The sequence below is a fragment of the Myiozetetes cayanensis genome, unplaced genomic scaffold (assembly GCF_022539395.1).
Source record: "Myiozetetes cayanensis isolate MyiCay16 unplaced genomic scaffold, myiCay2020 scf12, whole genome shotgun sequence".
Taxonomy (NCBI): domain Eukaryota; kingdom Metazoa; phylum Chordata; class Aves; order Passeriformes; family Tyrannidae; genus Myiozetetes; species Myiozetetes cayanensis.
In genome coordinates, this window is record NW_026086826.1 from 29831396 (window position 1) to 29850179 (window position 18784).

Genomic DNA, 18784 nt, shown 5'->3' on the forward strand with positions numbered 1-18784 from the left:
TCCTCATTTGCCCCCACCCATTCTGGGAGCCAGCTGTGTTTGTGTCATCCCTGAGATCCAGGTCTATCCTCTCCCACCAGGATCCCCCCAGCTCGTGGCTGCCTCCTTTGGCACTTCTATTCCCAACATTTCCCGACAAAACCTGGAGACCAGGAGTCTTCCAGCTCGGCCTCTGCCGCCAAATTTCTGCTTGAGCCGAGTCTGTGGGGCTTCAATGGCCACATAAGGAATTCCTGTTCCTGCTGCATCCCATCTTGTGGGTTGTGGTTTGTCCAAAGGTTACGGGCTCCCCTTCCTTTCCCTGTGCCAGGGCCTGCCCTTGGCACGCGAGGCAGTGTGGTGTTTGTGTTGCCATGGGGAATTCCTGACAGCCTCTCCTCTTCACCTCTCGTGAGAAGGGCTGGTGGATGCAACTTAATGGGATGAGTCACATCCCTACCCAAACCTGTCCCAGAGAGTGATGGGGAGGGATTTACAGCTTCAGGAAACATCGACACGGCTTTGAGAGAGCAGAGCAAACACAAGTCACGTAAATAAAAGTGCTTCTTTCACTTGGCAGTTCATGAATTGCAGGAGTCTCTGTAACACAGAGAAAGGAAAAGTTTTCACTTTTTAAATTCTATTTTCAGGGGTAAATATAAAACCCAACAGTCATAACCCAGTTTACAGTCCAAGTGTCCAAGAAGACACCTGGGAGATGCTGTGCAACTATTATCTTTCCACCCCAAATGGGACCCAAACAAAAGGAGGGGGTGGGGGAGGATTATCCTTTTTTGGTTGCTAAACAAGGAGAATGAACAGGAAGCTGTGGAAAAACTGAGTTTTACGGCACATTGTATCTAAGTTCTTCGTGCTTACCTTTTGAGACTAAGTAAGAAAGTTCTGGAGACATTATTAAATTCACAATCCTCCTGGGACAGGAACTGTTCCTGATCAATGACAACTGACAAATTCAGTAACTGAGCAAGAAAAATGACAAACATTGCAAGCCCTTCCACAAACTGCTCTCTCCTATTGCCTTGGAATGGTATCACCCTCTGAAATCCCAGCAACAAAATAAATCAGCATCCACAGAGAAGCAGGAACTGACTGGTTAAGTTTCATCCCACAGATAAAACATGCCCAGGGGAATGAGGAAGAGCACTGGCTGTGGAACCATTCCCTGCCAGTCTCCAAACCCACCTTTTACTGCCTCCTAGGGAACCTACCCCTTGGCTGGAAAAAAATACTGCAAGAACAGGCCAGATGAACCAGGGACTGGAGGGAGGGAAATGAGAAATGAGGGACTAACTTTCTAGGCCAAGGGAAAACTCTGTGTGTTTGGTTTCACACCATGTGTCAGAAGAGGTTTTTTCCTGCATTATTCCTCTCCTTTCACATTATTTTTAATATAAAGTATGGCAAAGGCTGTAAGCCTCAGTATTCTGCTCTGCTGAAGAACAAAATAAGAACACTTTTCTAAGTTTCTGCCCATGCAGAGATGCCTTTTTCCATTTGAAATTTATGGATGCAGATTTAACAGAGGCTTTTTTTTTTTTTGCAGACTGCAGCGCAATCACAGCTATGAATTCACAAATGAGCTTCTGGGGAGCCCAAACCACTTCTAATGCCTGAAGAATCACAGGATCCCAGAGTGGTTTGGGTTGGAAGGTGCCTTAAAGCCCACCCAGTGCCACCCCTGCCCTGGGCAGGGACACCTCCCACCAGCCCAGGCTGCTCCAAGCCCTGTCCAACCTGGCCTGGGACACTCCCAGGGATCCAGGGGCAGCCCCAGCTTCTCTGGGCAAACCTCAGAAGCAGGGATTGTAACGATTCCAGCAGGGAAGGGGGGCTCTGGCAGACGGACAAAGGGGGAACCCCCACACCAGCAGCCCAGGAGGTCCCAGCAGTGGCAGGTCAGGAGCTCAGTGCACACAGGGACACCCTCACCCCTCCCCAGCCATCCCAGACCAGCAGTTTGGATGCACCTGCAAACCACAGCAGTACCTGCTCCTGCTCTTCAGAGTCCGGGATCAGCCGCTGGCTCCAAAGGGGCCTGGAGGAACTTCCCTTCTTCCCCTGCCTTTGAAGAAATCCAAGATTAGAGACAGCAAAGACCCACCAGCCTCCACCCCCAGTGTCAGTCTGCCCCCACCACCCAGCTGTCCCACGCCTCTTCACAGTAACAGAGCAAATACAGCAGAAATCACCCGAATAAACTGGCTGAAAACAGCAGGTGGCAAATACAGTTTTATTTGTTGTCGTCAGATAACAGCGTGATAATACAAACTGTATAAAGCATGATAAAACCCCTCCATGAAATAGAGCAGGTAGGTATTATAAAATAAAAAATACAAATATTACATTACCAAAGGGAAATATAACATTAAAAAGAAAATATTACAATAATGTAATGGTACCAGTTCCTTCCTGCGTTCCAAAATTCATGGAAAAATGTTTAAATTACGCAGCACTAGGATAAATTACTTTCATTTTCTCGCTTGATTTTAAATCTGCACCAAGTCAAACAGAAATAAAACCTACTGATCAATGCAGAAAATGTTATTTAATCACAGGACATTGCACGTAGACTTGGAGCAACCTGGCACAGTGGAGGTGGCCCTGCCCACAGCAAGGGGTGGAACAGAATGAGCTTTAAGGTCACCCAACCCAAATCATTGCGGGATTCTGTGATGCAGTGGCTGTTAAAATAAATGCATTTTAATTAAATCCCTTCCCATGGACTCACAGATTTTAGCAACTGAAGTCTTTGGAGATGCCACTGCATTTCCTGTGCGTTTGCAGAGTTACCTCAGTACTTGCTGAGATGGGAGTGAAATAATCTGTGGCTCTGCACCATCTTTCCTTATTTAAAGGACTCAAAAATACTATTTCAAATAACCCTTAAGACATGAACTACTTCACATTCTTACCTGGGCACATTTTATCCATCCCCAGTAAACATTCCCACTGTCCCTGTGCAGAAATGTGATGGTTCAACCATGGCCAAATGCAAAAAAAAAATCGCTGTCAAAAAGCACTGTCAAGTTCTGTATAAACATTTTGGTCAGAAATACACAAAGTAACAATAATTTAACACACAGGTGCCAGTAGCTCAAGGATTCAAGAAATGTAATTTGGAGGATCAAAAGAGAACAAGAAAATGTAGGAGGTCTGGGGTTTTGCTGAGTGGTACAGACATTCTTACAACATGCAAAAGTGGATTTCAATCTTATTTTTTTCTGATCCCATCTTACCTTTCAAGCTATGCTCAGTTTACATCAACCAAGAATCAATTACCCCCCAAAAGAAACCAGTGTTTACGGTTTTATGGGAAAAAAGAAAAGCCACTGAACGCGATGATGTCCAAAAAAACCCCTCACTGCAGAGTTCTTAAAATCAGGATCTCAGCACACTGAAATGTTTTTAGTTTAAAAAAAAAAAAAAAAGGCAGTACAAAACAACACTGAAACTCGGGAAGTTCCCAAGGAAGATGGTCGGGAGTGGGTGATGCCCCGCTGGAGTGGCTGGGGCTGCAGCCTCAGACAGGGGAGCAGGAGCCAGGGCGGGCTCTACGCGTGGTTGTTGTTGAGGTGGCTCTTGTTGAAGAACCTGCGGGCCTCCACACTGCTGAGGGACACGGAGCAGCGCGACGGGTTCTCCTTCCTGTACGCGATGCTGTCCACCACGGCCTCCCTGATCACCTGCACACAGGGACACACCAGTCACCACTGCCCCCAGAAACGGCCCCAAGAAACAGCCCCCAAAAACCGAGCCCCCAAAACGGCCAAAAACTGCACCCCCAAAACGGCCCCCAAAAACGGCCCCCAAAAAACGCCCAAAGCTCCCAAAACGGCTCCCAAAAACGGCCCCCAAAAACGGCCCCCAAAAACGGCCCCCAAAAACGGCCCCAAAAATGGCCCCAACGTCTAAAACGGCCCCTCCAAAAACGGCCCCCAAACGGCCTCCAAACAATGCCCCAAAAAGGCTCCAAAAACAGCCCCCAAAAAGACGACCCCCAAAAACCTGCTCCCAAGAAACTGGCCCCAAGAAACCGCCCCCAAAAATACGCCCCAAAAACGCCCCCAAAAACGGCCCCAAAATGCATCCCCAAAAACAGCATGCCCCCCAAAAAACCGCCCCAAAAAATGCCCTCCAAAAAAACCACCCCCCAAAAAAACTGCCCCTTCTGCTGCTCCCCACTCAGCAAAGGGATGGATGAGTTCAATTAAAAATATTGTTACCTGACTGGATTAAACAATCATTTTAATGTGGTTCATAAAGGTATAGGTCAAGTCACCCAACAGATATTTATTAATAACTGACAGAAAAAGCCCCTTCTGATGGGAACAACTCCTGCTTCCATTTTTAACTCTGCTCCACCATGGAAAATGATGAGTTTTATCAAAAATACTATTACTTGACTGTATAGAACACTGATTTTAATGTGGTTAATAAAGGTATGAGGGAGGCCACCAATGTCAATCACACAACAAATATTTTTTAACTGATAGAAAAAGCCCCTTCTGATGGGAACAACTCCTGCTTCCATTTCTAACTCTGCTCCATCATTGAACAAAGTATTTTTAATAAAACTCATCAATCCCTACTACTTGACAGTATAAAACACTGATTTTAATGTGGTTAATATAGGTCTGAGGGAAGCCACCAATGTCAAAGAAGTCACACAAAAATGTGTGTAAAAAAAAAATCAGTGTAAATACAGCATTTACACTGAGTCCCAGTGAACTTCAGAAGGGTAATCAAAGTATTGAGAAAATCCATACTCAAAGGATATAAAAACAATTATAGAATTATTATTATTAAAGGATAAAGAAAATAATATACAATATTATTACAGAAAATAATACTGAGAATGATTAAATCTTTACTTCTGCTTCCTTTGTCCTGATGTAACAATTTTCTTTACCATATGGATAACCCCCTCCCCATGTCTTTATCTGGGGTGATCATTTACACTTGTCACTCTGCAGATGTTGGGATCACTATGTTGTGTTGCACCTACTACCACTTACAAATAATTATTACTCAGTTAGAAGTATAACTGATGAAGAAACCAGTAATAAATCTTTATCAGCAACTGATAAAGACATTTCCAATGTCCTCTTTTTCCAGTCAGAAAAATCAACATGCTTCAAAACCTGAGTATAAAATCCTAAACATATCCTCTCCACCCTCCCAAAGTCCCTTTTGCTCAGTTACTCTGAATGGCTTGGGATGGTGAAATGGCAAAAACAAGACAAGAACCAAATGAGAAAGTCAGGCAAACACTGAAGCAAAGGCCTGTATGGAACATTTAGGGTTTTGCTCCCATCACCCACTCCCCCACTGAACAACCCTTAAACCCTCCCAACGTACATCGATGTTGTTGAGGGTGTTGAACTCCATCAGGTCGTGGAGCCTCTTGAAAGCCTCGTTGGGATATTGGAAGTTGAAGGTAGAGAAAGGTGTATTTGGATCATCAAAAATGTCAAAGTCTGCAAAGTCCTTCTCTTCCTGTGTTTCCCTGGGAATACCTGCACAGAACAAACACAAAAGCACCACCCAAATGTTAGGTCTGATCATTTACCACCTTCCTGAGGGAATTCAGAAGAGCCATTCCCAAGGACTGCAGACACACTTGGGAGTTATTTGAGAGCCAAAGTGCACAACCACATTCCAAAGGAACAGGGATTCACCTGGAGCTTTGTACTTCCTGAAGTTGATGTTGGCCAAGACAAAGTGGATTATGGTGGGACAGTCCTTCTCTGAAGAGGTGTCCTTGGGTTTGAACACGTAGCACTCCTTCAGGCCCTCTCTGTCGAACACATTGGGGTCTATTTTGGGGAAGGGCAGCTTGTTCATTCGAGCCCATTTCTCAGCCAGCAGAATCTCCTGAAAAGACACAAAGGTTGAGGTGCATGAAAGCATCCACTGAAAAGTGAGGAGGTTTGGAGAAGAGACACGGAGCAAACTGGTTGGCAGAAGCAATTAATTAACTATTCAGGGCCCAGGAAGGACGTGGAGCTGTTGGGGCAAATCCAGAGGAGGCACCAAGATCATTAGAGGGATGAAGCATCTCTGCAGTGAGGAAAGGCTGAGAGAATTGGAATTGTTCAGCCTGGAGAAAAGAAGGTTTAGGGTGACCTAACTGTGGTCCTGCAGTGCCTGAAGGGGCTACCAAAAAAATGACTGTTTACAAGGGATGGAGGGACAGGACAAGGGGGAAAGGCTTCAAGCTGCCAGAGGGTAGGGATAGGTGGGATCTTAGGAAGGAATTGTTGGCTGTCAGGGTGGGCAGGCCCTGGCACAGGGTGCCCAGAGAAGCTGTGGCTGCCCCTGGATCCCTGGAAGTGTCCCAGGCCCGGTTGGACGGGGCTTGGAGCAACCTGGGCTGGTGGAAGGTGAGAAAGTGAGATGATCTTTAAGATCCCTTCCAACCCCAACCATTCCATGATTCTGTGACATGAAGGACTAATCAAACCAATCTCTGATTGATGACCCAGAGTGGCAAACTGAGCACCTCCTTCAGCCTCTCAGCTCCCGCCACCAGCGCTGATTTATGGCAGGGAAAGAGCTGGTCTGTCCCACAAATCTTGCAGTGACTTTACAGAGGAAAGACCATCCCTAAGTTGACCTGCAAACAGAGTGTCAGCACTATGGAAACCAAGGAGAGGTCACAAACACCAGGCCAGGCACTGCTGTGCTCAGAGTCACATCCCAGCCCAGAGCGGTGTTTGAAAGCACCCCGAGTGAAGGGAGCTGGAAAACAGGCTTTTTGCTTCCTCATGACAACTCAGTAAACAAAATAATTTGTAAATAATGACTCAAAAGCATGCAATGAGGGCGTGTGAGAGGGAGGAGAGGGAAGGTCAACAACTTTAATCTTGGTTCTCAATGGAACAGGACCCTTCTGCAGGCGACTGCTGTAGATACGCAGGAGATGAAAAGATAGTGGGTGTAAAAGGATAAACCAAGAGTGGAGTCACCGAGCTCAGCTGGCTGATTTCCCCAGCAAAGTACAATGTTAGTGCTACCATGGAGACAGGCCCACTGCTGGAGTGCCATTTACCCTGTGCAGTGCAAGCAGAGCCAGTGGGACACACATGAACCATGAACACAAAGCCTCTGCCTCTGGACTGCACCTCTTCCTCTGTGCCTCAGGAGCAACACACCTTCCCTTCAACAGCGGCTTCAGGAAAACAAAGGCACCATTTATTTTTCCCCACCGTTTTTTTTCTCTTGTGTCACGGGATTTTTTTTGCCTTTTTAAAACTACAGTTTAGAGAAAACCCCTCAGGATGCCGCTTGACTTCCAACCAATCTCTCTCCACGTTCCCCAAAGCGACACAAGAAATTGCAGCTGATGAAGACAGTGCTCAGTGTGGAGGGTAAGAGGAACAGGGCTGACCATACACAGCCTTTTGCACTGGGCCCACACGTGGAATGTTAAAAAAGGGAGGAAAAAAGATACTTCAGAGAGGATGGCAGTGCTGTGTCAGCAAGTTTAGCTGATGGGGAAAACATTCATGACAAAAAAGGAAATATATTCTTATGCAAATAGAGTATTAAAGGAAGAAACACTCTGGGATTCAGTGAATTAAGGAAGAAAACAAAGGATCTCAGCACTAGGAAGAGTCTTCTCAGTGCTCTGTTTTTCCCAGTAGCCCCAAGAGACCCAGAGATTACAGAAATCACCCCTTTTTATTCTCCTGAAACTGGTTTGTCTTTGCATTTAACAACACTGATCTCGAGCTCATTTTGCTACCACTGTTATTTTCTAACATCCTCAGTGTTAAGACGCAGGAACAAAATAATCTGTTCTCATTGAAATTTGTCTGTAAAACAAAAGGACATCAGTTGTTTTTCAAACAGAAATGTTTTCCTGGTTTCCTTAAAAATTCTTTTTAAAATCCTCTTGGAAATAAATATTGCCTCTTTTTTGAGAATCACAGAATCGCTGAGCTTGGAAAAGACCTCCAAAATCATTAATCCAACCTTCAACCGAATCCCACTGAGCCCACTAAACCCTATCTCGAAGCGAGCACCTCACTGCAGTCTCTGAAGTGCTGTTTTTTGTGTTATCAGTTGCCAAAGTGATCCCATGGTAAGCCTTTGGGACGAGATGGAGCTCTGGGGATGCACAGGTTGCACAGACACAGCTGTGCTTTCCACACCTCCTACATAAAACAACCGTGCCATTTAATCCCTGTTTCTCTGTTGCTGTTTTCCTCTGGCCTGAATGGATTTAGGAATCCTACTTAAACCAGTGCTGGGACGATCCCAGGGAGATGTAAATGGACAGCCAGCCCTGCTTCCAAAAGGTTATTTATTTAGCAACCCCAGAGTGAGTAGGATGATGCATTTCTGCAGGATGATGACACGAGACCATTCATTTACATCACAGCACCCAGAGAGCAGCTGGACAGAGTTAGAGCACCAGTGCCCTGCTAATTGACTTCATTGTTTAATACTGACAGAAAATAAAAACCCTGCAATCAGTAGGAAAGCAAAATTTCCATAAAAACAACTCCTTCAGCTGAATTTCCTTCCTTTGAAATAGCCTTCCTCGTGTTAGTTGTGCCCTGTTAAGTCATGTAAACAGGAACTGAGGTAAGGCCAATATTCTGCTGGACGTGGAAAGGATTATTCCAGTGTTGTAGATACAGCAGCCCCTTCTGGGACCACGAAATGTGGGAACAACGTGACTGGAAAACTACAACAGCCAGCTTGAGCTCCTGGCCCCAGAGGAGGGGATGGCCTGTCTTACTCACCTTGAAAGGAGGGCTGGAATCGCTTGGCCTTGCCGAGAAATCAAAAGAGATGATGAGATCGACGCCTCTCTGAGGCCTCAGGATGAGGGGGTATGGCAGGTTAAACGTCAGCCCACTGTCCACAATGTGAATCTTCTTGCTCTTCACATCCAGGGGCTCGTAGATCCTCTCAAACTCATCAGGATCTGCACAGGAAAACAACAACAACAAAAAAAACCCAAACAGGACATATGAGTTAAGAACTCAGGTTCTGATGGGCTTTCCAGTGTCTCCCCAAGGACTGGGGATTGCAAAGGATTTAAAGTGCACAGGACATCCCAGCTGAACACACCATGAAGTCAAGTGTAACTTCAGCTCTTAAGAAGAGGAGAAGGAGGTGGGAGAGAAGGGGCTGGAAGGGCCCTGTCCCAGTGCACACAGAAGGGGCTCGAGGCAACACTGAAGGGGACAAGTGGCCAGGTTTGAGCCCAGCCTTCCCACCTTCACCCCATCAGCTCAAACACAAAGGAAAGGGTTCATGGGATGTTAACAGACAAATTCCAAATGCCCATCTGCCCAAGAGGATGGTCCCAGACTCTTTTCGGTGGTGAGAGATAGGATGAGCAACAATGGCCAGAAACTAAAACACAGCAAGGAAGAACTTCTTTCCACAGAGGGTGGCAGAGCGTGGAACAACTGCCCAGGGAGGGCCTGGAGTCCTCCTGCCTGGAGACATCCCAAACCCACCTGGATGCATTGTGTCACCTGCTCCAGGTGACCCTGCCTTGGAGGGGAGGAGGGCTGGGTGGGTGATCCCTTCCAACCCTAATAATTCTGTGATCCCCTCAGTGTCCTATAACCCCTGCCCAAACTCTGCCCCCAGGTTTCCTCTCCCAGTCCCTCATCCTCCCCAGCTCTTCCCCTGAGAAGCCTTGATGTGGACCTGCCTGGGTGTGATGCCCGTCCACAACCTGCTCCTGTCCATTCAACTGGGACTATCCAGCCTTGCTTTCCAACTGCACCCAACATGATGACCTCACAACTCACTACTCCACCAGGAACAAAAACAAACAGTGACCCATGTCCAGAATTGCCTGTGAGCCATCCCTGCCAGTGCTGTCCCAGTGAGGGACAAACCAGACTCCTCTCTGAGCCCAGCCGAGGGCTGAAGGAGATGATGTTCCCCCTGTAACCCCAACATTCCCTGGATGCAGCCCAGGAAAAAACAATCAATTTTTCTGCATGTCTCTTTGCACTTATCCAAGCCTCTGGATGCCACTAAACAATCCCTGCTGGAATTAAAACTATTCCCATGAGGGTCTTTTCTTGCTCTGAGTCTTCAACAGATTTCCAGTGGGTGGTTTTGCTTTTTAGACTGAAAACTAATGCTTATTTCTGTAGAGGGCAGTGTGATCTAAGGAATACTGGATAGGGGAATATAATTATTTCTGGTGTAATTAAAGTTCCCAACACCTGCTTATTTGCAGTAGAAGTAATCTGAAAAAAAAAAGAAGACATTTTAAAGTGAAGAAAATCATCCAAAATAATTCAAACTCTTATTCCTATTATTCGAGGATCCATGAGAAAAATTTACTGCTATGAGCAGCAAAAAAAAAAATCTCAGAATAAATGCTTTCACTTTCTTTTTCCTGTTGTTATTTAGTAGAGGACACTTTTCTAAGAAATGAAGTCCCATTTTCCTGCTATTTGCCTTGATTTCTAAGGGAGAGAACACTTTAAAATCATTGCCTATTGCAAAAGGGCTGTGTTTATAGCCCTATTTTAAAACCAGATATATTTCATAATCATAATTTAGCATAAATCTATGAAAATAAATTAGTATTTATCAAATTCATCATAATTTTAAAAAAATGGTAAAAGTACTCTTAATACATTTCCTTTCAGCACAAGTAGAAGTTCTGATTTCCTCTTCTTGTTTAAAGACAACATTTCAGAAGTAACTAAATCCTTGTTCTCTACAGAATTTCTAAAAATGGTGGAAACATTTTTGCTCATATTTTGCCTTTTTTTACCTTACAAAAATTGGATTTGAAAGTCAACAGTGATCCTTTAAATAAGTAGTGTCATCTGTAACAACGTTTGTGACAGGAGTGCTTCTGCAGACACACCTCCCACCAACAAGACACCGAAGAACAAGGTGGTTCCCTTTGCTTCCAAACTTCATGATTAAAACCAAACTCAACATAATAATTCTGTGTGTGGATGTGGCAGTGGCAGACACGGTTTAGTGGTGAACAGGGGTTTGATGGTTGCACTCCCGTGATCTTAAAGGTCTTTTCCAGCCTTGCCAATCCTGGGATTCTGTGATTTCCCAGCCCAGCATCATCCCTGTCTGCTTCCCAGGCATCAGATACACAAACAGATATTAAGAATTGTTTGGAAACAGAGAGAGAGACCCTGTTCTAGAGACCAAATTTGTCCCAAACAGCAGCTCCAGTGGAAATATGGGAGATGAAAAGGGCATTTGCTTCTGACGTGCATCTGCCATAACAGTTCCCACAAATACTGCAATAAAGAGATCATGGGTTATTTTCCCCCCTGTTGTTATTCACATGGTGTTTTCTCAAGTATTTTGGTGTGTTGTAACATCAAGTAAAGAGAGAATAAACTCTGAGCTCACAATGAAATCATTGGAGGGGTGTAAAGCTTCAAAGTGCATTTGAGATGAAATAAGGAAATGTTCAGATTCTATAAATAGAACCTATGGAAAAGCAAATCCCAGTGTTTTACTTGCAGACAAGCAGCTGGGATTTCTGCTGCAGGCACTGCAGCCCCTAAATTCAATCTCAGGAATTCTGTAACATCAGCTTAGGCCAGCCACAGTTCATCCTCTGGGAAGGTCTGGGACAAGTGGAGACGTAAAGTATTATTTATATCCTTTTTGAGTCACTCATTTCTCCCTTAGAGTGTCTGGTAATAAAAGAAAGTCAGTCCTAAAGCATTACAGACTCCTCTCTGTACTCAAGCTGACAGGTAAACTGCCAGTGGTAGAATAAATATGCAAAGCTTAAATGCATCCAGTGCCTTGGCAATATAAGTATTTTAAATTTACACCAAAGTTTCCTTTCTATCTATTTCTATCCATTTCCTTTCTATCTGCTCCTCTGGGCTCCTCAGCATTTGCAAGGAAAATTCACAGCATTGAAGCGTGGATATACACTTATCACACCACTGAATGATTAAATTTTATATTAACTACTGAAGCTTCAGGGGGGTTTAAACTATTCTTGACTATAATATTGCAACTGCTCGTAGCTGTCAAATTAGTTTATGATTAGGTTTATGAGCGTGGGCTCCAGCTGACACTAAAACAACTGCTGTCATGTGAAACATTTCCCAGACAATTTAACCCAAAGAAGTTTCAGGCACTCCAAAATTAATTGTCTCAGAGGTGTGGGCTCATTTTGTCAAGCCAGAATTTTATTTCCATTGAAATTAAACCCCAGGAAGTTGACAGTTGATTCCGAACATTGTCCACATGTCTTAATTATGCAAAATTCTCATCAACTGTCATTTTTTCCAACCATAAATTTCCTACCCGCTTTCCTGCCTCTTTTACAACTACTATAAATATTAAGACTACGCAGTTGTAAACATCTCTGAGATGATAAAAATATTTAGAGAGTGGAGTCCAGATGGAAATTACTGTGCAGCCACTGGGAGGGATTTGTTACATGAACAAACACACATCAGAGCGCCGCTGCTACTCGAGCTTGTAAATGACAGCTGGTGTTTGCTGCTGCAGAGGGGGCAGTGGGGCAATCTCTGAGCAGAAAAGAAGGGCTGAAGTGATGGCTGCTGTTACCAGGGATGGGTGGGAGAGCTGTGGTGCTGCAGCATGGAAGGAACACCACTGTCAGAGAGCTGTAGCTCCTCGGTTTGATGGAACACAATCATGGAATGGCTTGGGTCAGAAGGGACCTTAAAGATCATCTCATTCCACCCCTTGCTGTGGGTAGGGACACCTCCCACTATCCCAACCTGGCCCTGAACACTTCCAGTGATCACAACAGCATCAGAAGAATACTAGGAAATGAATTGATTCTCACTGAGAAGGTTGCAATGAATACTGTACAGCAAAGCTTCAAAATCCTAATCAAACAGGATTCCTAATTCCTCACAGCTACTGTCCCAAACACCACATAACCCATGGAGTGGGGGAAGACTTCCGACTTCTATGGTAAATTAATATTGTTCTGAAATTCTTCTCTTCCATCTGCGTTCCTGGTTACGCCAACGTGAAACGTGGATGCATCTGCACATCAGTCACACTGAAACGTGAGTGGCTGGTCAGGTGCATCCACACTGGGAAGAACGTGGTGTCAGCAAAGAAGGGACCTACAGGCTGTGCCAGGGCAGGCTCAGGGTGGATCTCAGGGAAAGGTCCTTCCCCCAGAGGGTGGTTGGCACTGCCCAGGCTCCCCAGGGCAGTGGGCACAGCCCCAAGGCTGCCAGAGCTCCAGGAGGGTTTGGACAACGCTCTGAGGGACAGGGGGGTTGTTGGGGTGTCTGTGCAGGGCCAGGGGTTGCACTGGATGGTCCTTGTGGGTCCCTTCCAGCTCAGGGGATTTTATGATTCTACAAGTCCATCAGGAACAAGGAAAGGTTTTACTCTCATCAGTAAGAGACACGGAACAACACAGGACACCCTTTGGGAAAGGTCAAGAGAGTGAGAAAGTGGATGTAATGAAGGGCACCCTACACAGCAGCAGTTTGGTCACCTCTGCCAGCAACTCCTTCCAAACAGAGAGCCACTGTCCCTGGGGACAGGGGAGGGAAGCAGCACACACAAGTCTGGTGTCCTTTGAGCCCCCCAGTCACCTCAGAACTCCTGCTGTTGGTCAGTCCTCACAGGAACGTTCCCCTGCTCCCAGGTACAGGCTTCTATCAACCTCCTGGTGTGCTGGTGCCACCCTGGGCAGTCACCCAGTCTGGCTTTACTCACAACACCCAGCACTGTCCGAGGACTGACCTGCGACAGCCGTGTCGAGCTCGTCCTCCTCCACCGACTCCTGGGTGAGCAGCTCCGCCAGGGGGGACAGGGGGTAGCAGCTGTTGAGGTTCAGCCCCAGCATGAAGTTGTGCACCTTGCCGGCACGGCCCTCCCTGGTGTTGAAGAGGGCACTGTCCCCCACCAGGGCCATCAGCATGCGCTGCACCCAGCTCTCCTGCCCGCTCTCCTGGCCGCTCTCCCGCTGCTCCTGCCTGGCCTCGGCGCTCCCACTGCCTGCAGGGGGCAAGGACAACACCACAGGGGGGTAAACACAACATTTCTGGGGCTGTCAAAGCCAAGGACCCACAGAAACCACGTCACAGCATCATCTCCAAAAGCTGTAGGCTCGGTGAGGGAGCTTCGCTGCAGCAATCCCAGAGGAACCGGGAGAATCCGCCCTCGGCTTTCCATCTGCACTGCAACAGTGGGGATGTGACCCTAAGGAGAACGGACTGGGAATGTCTTGGATGGCCTGTCTGGATGAGGGCAGTGAGGCTTGCTCTGTGCTAGCACTCAGAATGCAACTCTCCCGGGCTCAGGGACAGACAGACAGACTGAGCTGCCAAAATCTATGCTCTGTGTAAACCTGAATTCTGCTGGATGTGCACTGCCAGCCTTCTCCATCCTTTGCTGATAGCTAGAAACCCATTTTTCCTTCAGAAGGCATAAAAGAATGCATGGAAATCCCAAAATAACTAAAATTAAAAATAATTAGCATGGGAATTCTAAAATATCTGAAAATACACTTACAGTAAACTGTAGGCTGCAATTAATATCTGGTTTTAATTAACTGAGGAGCACAATGAAGCAATCAGATGATGTCTGCAGCCAGAGCTCAATGGAGCTGATTTTTTATATTGGCAGGGAGAAAACAAGCATCACAAAGTGCAGAGGTTCAGCATCTGTACAACATTCTATGGAAGTGAGGGGGACTGCCAAGTGTTTGCAATCACAGATTTTTAGGTTGTTCACTATGGCTACAAAACTGTGAGAGAAACGGAGTGCTTGGTGCTGGTTGTAATGATTAAACAGGAAACCCTCAAATAAACACGAAATGTGGTACCACCTACTATTTTACACATGGAACTGAGGTGGTGACATAATTCACTGCCTCATCTTTTCTTCCTGTAGACCCTGAAATCCCAAACAGCTGCATTTCCATCTTTGTATTGCCTGTTAAAATCATAACCAGGGTCTTTTCAGGTGAAAATCACTGTTGGCCCCAAAAACATCATCAGAAAGCACTGTCAGGCTGAGACTGAGCCTCTGACTCAAACCACAGAAATCCCCAGGTGGTTTAGATACTTGAAGATGATTTTCAATAGGATCTTTCCTTCCTACTGCCCAACACTCCCTTTGTGGTCACACCTTTCCTGGGAAGCTGGATTTGGGCACTGTTACAAACCCTGAGCCAAAGCTCCAGGAATTTCCTGTATCAGATGTCATTTCTACAGGTGCCAGAAGACACCTGTGAATGCTGGAACCACAAACTGAACCAACCTCAGGTGAATATTTGATCAAGAAACCCTTGAAAACAATGGGAAGTTTTAGTTTGCTGGGCTGGTGACAATTCCAACACGGCTCTGAGCTCAGCTGCCTGCTGGGAACAGCCCTCCCTGGCTCAGCAAACCACAGTTTGGGGGGTGTGGAATTCCAGAGCTCTGGGAAGCCCCACTGGGGTTCAGGACTGAGGATGCTGAGAGAATCACCTGATGATGAGCTCGAGCAGGAGGCAGGAAGTCAAGCCAAGGACCTCCTGGTCTCCTGTTCCTCATCTCTCTGCTTTGCTGAGCTACACAAAAGCTGCAGGAAAAAAAGGAAATTAGGAATGAAAACCCATCATTTCCTTACCTTTTGGATGCTGTGATTCATCTTCACTGTCTGAGCTGTCATTGCTTACAAGGTGCTTTAGCCTGATATTTTCTGTGAAAAGAAACACAAAATTCCTTTAAACTGCTGGGCTTTAACTCTCAAAGCAGCTCAGAATTTCACAGCAATCTGAGTCACAAAACCAGCCCAGTATTTGTGATAGAAAATACAGCTGAAGAGACTGGATCTGCTGTGGACATTAGAGCAGCAGATTTTGGCTTTAGCCTCCAATTTTGGGGCTGAGAAAACAAAACCTAATCCTAAAGCAGAACCTCTCACCCCCTCTGCACCCCATCTGACACACTTCATCCCAAAAACAAAAATCCCTGACCAGAAATGGAAGCTAACAGAGCCAACAAATGCGCTTTTTGGATATCAAATCATCTCTTTACAGAAACCCTCCAGGAAGATTTGTTGTTTACTCCCCCAGGTGTGATTTACACATCATCCCGTGGGCAGCACCAGCTCTTCTGATGTCCCCTGGAATTCTGGCCTTTGCTTTGGGGGTCCCAAGGTGTCACTGGGACATCTTCAGCTCTGCTCAGACCGAGGTGGAAGCCACATTAATATTTTCACAGCTGATCCCACTTCACAGGATATTTTTAAACTGAGGTGTGAAATGAGTCAGAGATGACAGATAATATTCTCAATACCTTTATATAATATAGACATATATCTTTATATAATATGGACATATCCCTTCATATGTCTCTCAGTATCTTTAAAAAGCAGGAACACACTTTTCCATGACCACATTTATGGCCAGGGATCCTCCACGAGTGGGTGTTAACACCGATAAAGTGCATCACAAATAGGAACCTGGAGGTCTCATTTTCATCCATAAATAAGGATGTTATCAAACAGCTGAATTCCGTCAGTTAGGAGACAGAGACACCCAAGGGACACGTGTGGGCTCTTTGTTGGGTTGGTTTTTTTGTTGTTTGGGGTTTTTTTTAAATCATCTCAATGTCCATTTTCTGTTCTTGCTCTTCAGAAAAATCTGCCTGTGGAGTACAATTTATTTATTGGCCAGGTAATGCTGCCCTCTGGATGGGAAACAAAAGTGTAGAAACCTCTCACCACCAACTACATTCTTGAATAAAACACAAAAAAAGTCCATCTAAACCACGCTAAAATTCTTTCCTTACAGTCATCAGACCATTGGTGTGTTAGGAATGAAACCAAACTCATTAAATCAGATACCAGAAGGTTGTGGGTAGAATGGAACATTAACAATCCAGAGATGATCAAATTTAGGACTATTTTACCAATCCCTTCAACAAGCAGTGCAGTGTCAGGAGACTACATAAGTGACTATCAAGTCCTTGTCAGCTTCTGATCTCCAAAAATCAGCAAAACAACATAAAAAGAGGAGCTGGATTCTGTGAACTTCCTGGGAAGAGCTGGATGTGTAATGCAGGATCACTGAGCAGAAACAAAAGTGAAAGGGAGAAAAGAACCCTCCTTCTCTCCCTCTGCAGCATCTTGCAGGGTCAGCAATTACAGTTAATTAATTAAAGGACTCCCAGCAGTGCCATCCTCCCACAGAGGGAGAGGGCACTGAATCCTGGCAGTAATTGCTTTGCACAGCAGAATTATTTTACTAATCTTACCTAATTCTTCTTCCATGGTGGGACCTTTATTCTGAGAGTTGGAGACACCAAGCACTCTGTTAAATAATATGGAAAATGCACTGCCCCAAACACCTGGAAGAGGGAAATAAATAATGAATGGAGGTCGGTAGAAGGAAAAAACCCACATATTTTAATGATCTATTTAAGCAGCTCTGAACACACCTCTGGTTTTGGAACATGCTCAGATGTCCAAACCAGGAACAAAACAAGAAATGAAGAAACAAGAAATGCCAATCCACGTCTGTGAAATCTTCCCAATTCATCTCTTCCAGCTCACTGAGAACTCTACTTCTTGTCTCACACTTGGTGTGACTGCATTTAAGAGCCCTTGTCCACAAAATTATTTTTATTTTGAAGCCTCTTTCTGTCCCATACTCACCCATGAGGAAATGCAAGGGGTTTTCGTTGTGCTTCTTCACCACTGTGCCCATGAAGAACTTGCTGCCAAACAGATCAGGAGACATGAAGGTGCCATATTTGGCCATTCCAATCTCATAGGGACTGAATTCCACCCAGTCTGCAAAAATCAGAAACAAAACTGGCCTTAGTCAGCAATCTCCACCTGAACAGAAATGAGGAGGAAAACACAGAAATGAATGAAAATTCTGTGCCAGAAAAGAAACTGCAGAGAAATGAGAAGCTGGAAAACCAAGAGGAAGGCTCTGAAGAAGCCAAAATGCTGATTTCAAATGAAGGGCAGTGATGTCCCACCACGGAAGGAATTCTCAGTCCCATTTTCTGCTATCACAAGAAACCTGGTGAAAAAAAAAAAAGAGGCGGTAAAGCCAGAAGCATTAAAAGGAGTGATCATGACTGAGAGAAACACGAGGGCAGCTGGTTTCCATCTCGTGCTTCACCATCATTCCCTGCCACACCGACTGGAACATGGGGCTGAGGTCCAAGCTCCTTTTCCTTCAGTGTGATTCTACCAAAAATGTGAAAGGCAGGGGTAACAGTGGCAGAAAAACGATTATCACAAAGGTTGTGCAATATTCTAGCAGAGGTATTTGGATTCCACCCAAGCCAAAAGCTGATGGTGAAATCTAATATGCAAAGGCAAAGCTGAGAGGCAGCTGGTAAACTTATGAGTTCTAACACTGCCAAAAATATTTTTTAAATCCTTTTTTTTTTTTTTATTGAACAGAGCTCAAAAAAAAAAGTATGGAATAAAATGTTCAAATTCATTTTCTGATCTTGGCAGAAAATTTCAGAAGTGATTTATGTTCTACTGACAATAGGCCATCTTTGAAAATGGATTTTAGCTGACTTGGAAATACTTCCTTTGATACCAGTAGAGTCACTTACATCAGATAATTCATTTAAAAAAGCAAATAACCAACCAAATTTATCCTACATTTTTAGTATTTCACCCATTCACCTGTTTTCCCTTCCCTATTTTTAGCAGTGATTGCCTTGACTGCTCGTGCAAACAACTCAGAAATAATTCTGCAAGAGAAAGGCAAAAGAGACAGCTTTGAAAAGTCCCCCCCACATCATGGAATGCCACCCATCCCTCAGGATATTCCCACTGAGCA

At 45.2% G+C, this 18784-nt stretch overlaps 1 protein-coding gene across 2 annotated transcripts in view; it reads right to left on the bottom strand.

Annotated features, from left to right (window-relative positions):
• Positions 1 to 2223: 2223 nt before the first annotated feature.
• Positions 2224 to 18784, bottom strand: part of PLA2G4A (phospholipase A2 group IVA) — a 67532-nt gene continuing 50971 nt past the window's right edge. For both annotated transcript variants that reach the window (XM_050307250.1, XM_050307251.1), the window contains 8 exons: positions 17629 to 17766; positions 17229 to 17321; positions 15598 to 15669; positions 13726 to 13980; positions 8754 to 8938; positions 5679 to 5874; positions 5359 to 5516; positions 2224 to 3683 (listed from right to left, as the gene is read on the bottom strand). In XM_050307250.1, coding sequence (XP_050163207.1) covers positions 3552 to 3683; positions 5359 to 5516; positions 5679 to 5874; positions 8754 to 8938; positions 13726 to 13980; positions 15598 to 15669; positions 17229 to 17321; positions 17629 to 17766 — 1229 coding nt within the window. In that variant the 3' untranslated portion in view covers positions 2224 to 3551. The remainder of the gene's footprint in view (positions 3684 to 5358; positions 5517 to 5678; positions 5875 to 8753; positions 8939 to 13725; positions 13981 to 15597; positions 15670 to 17228; positions 17322 to 17628; positions 17767 to 18784) is intronic.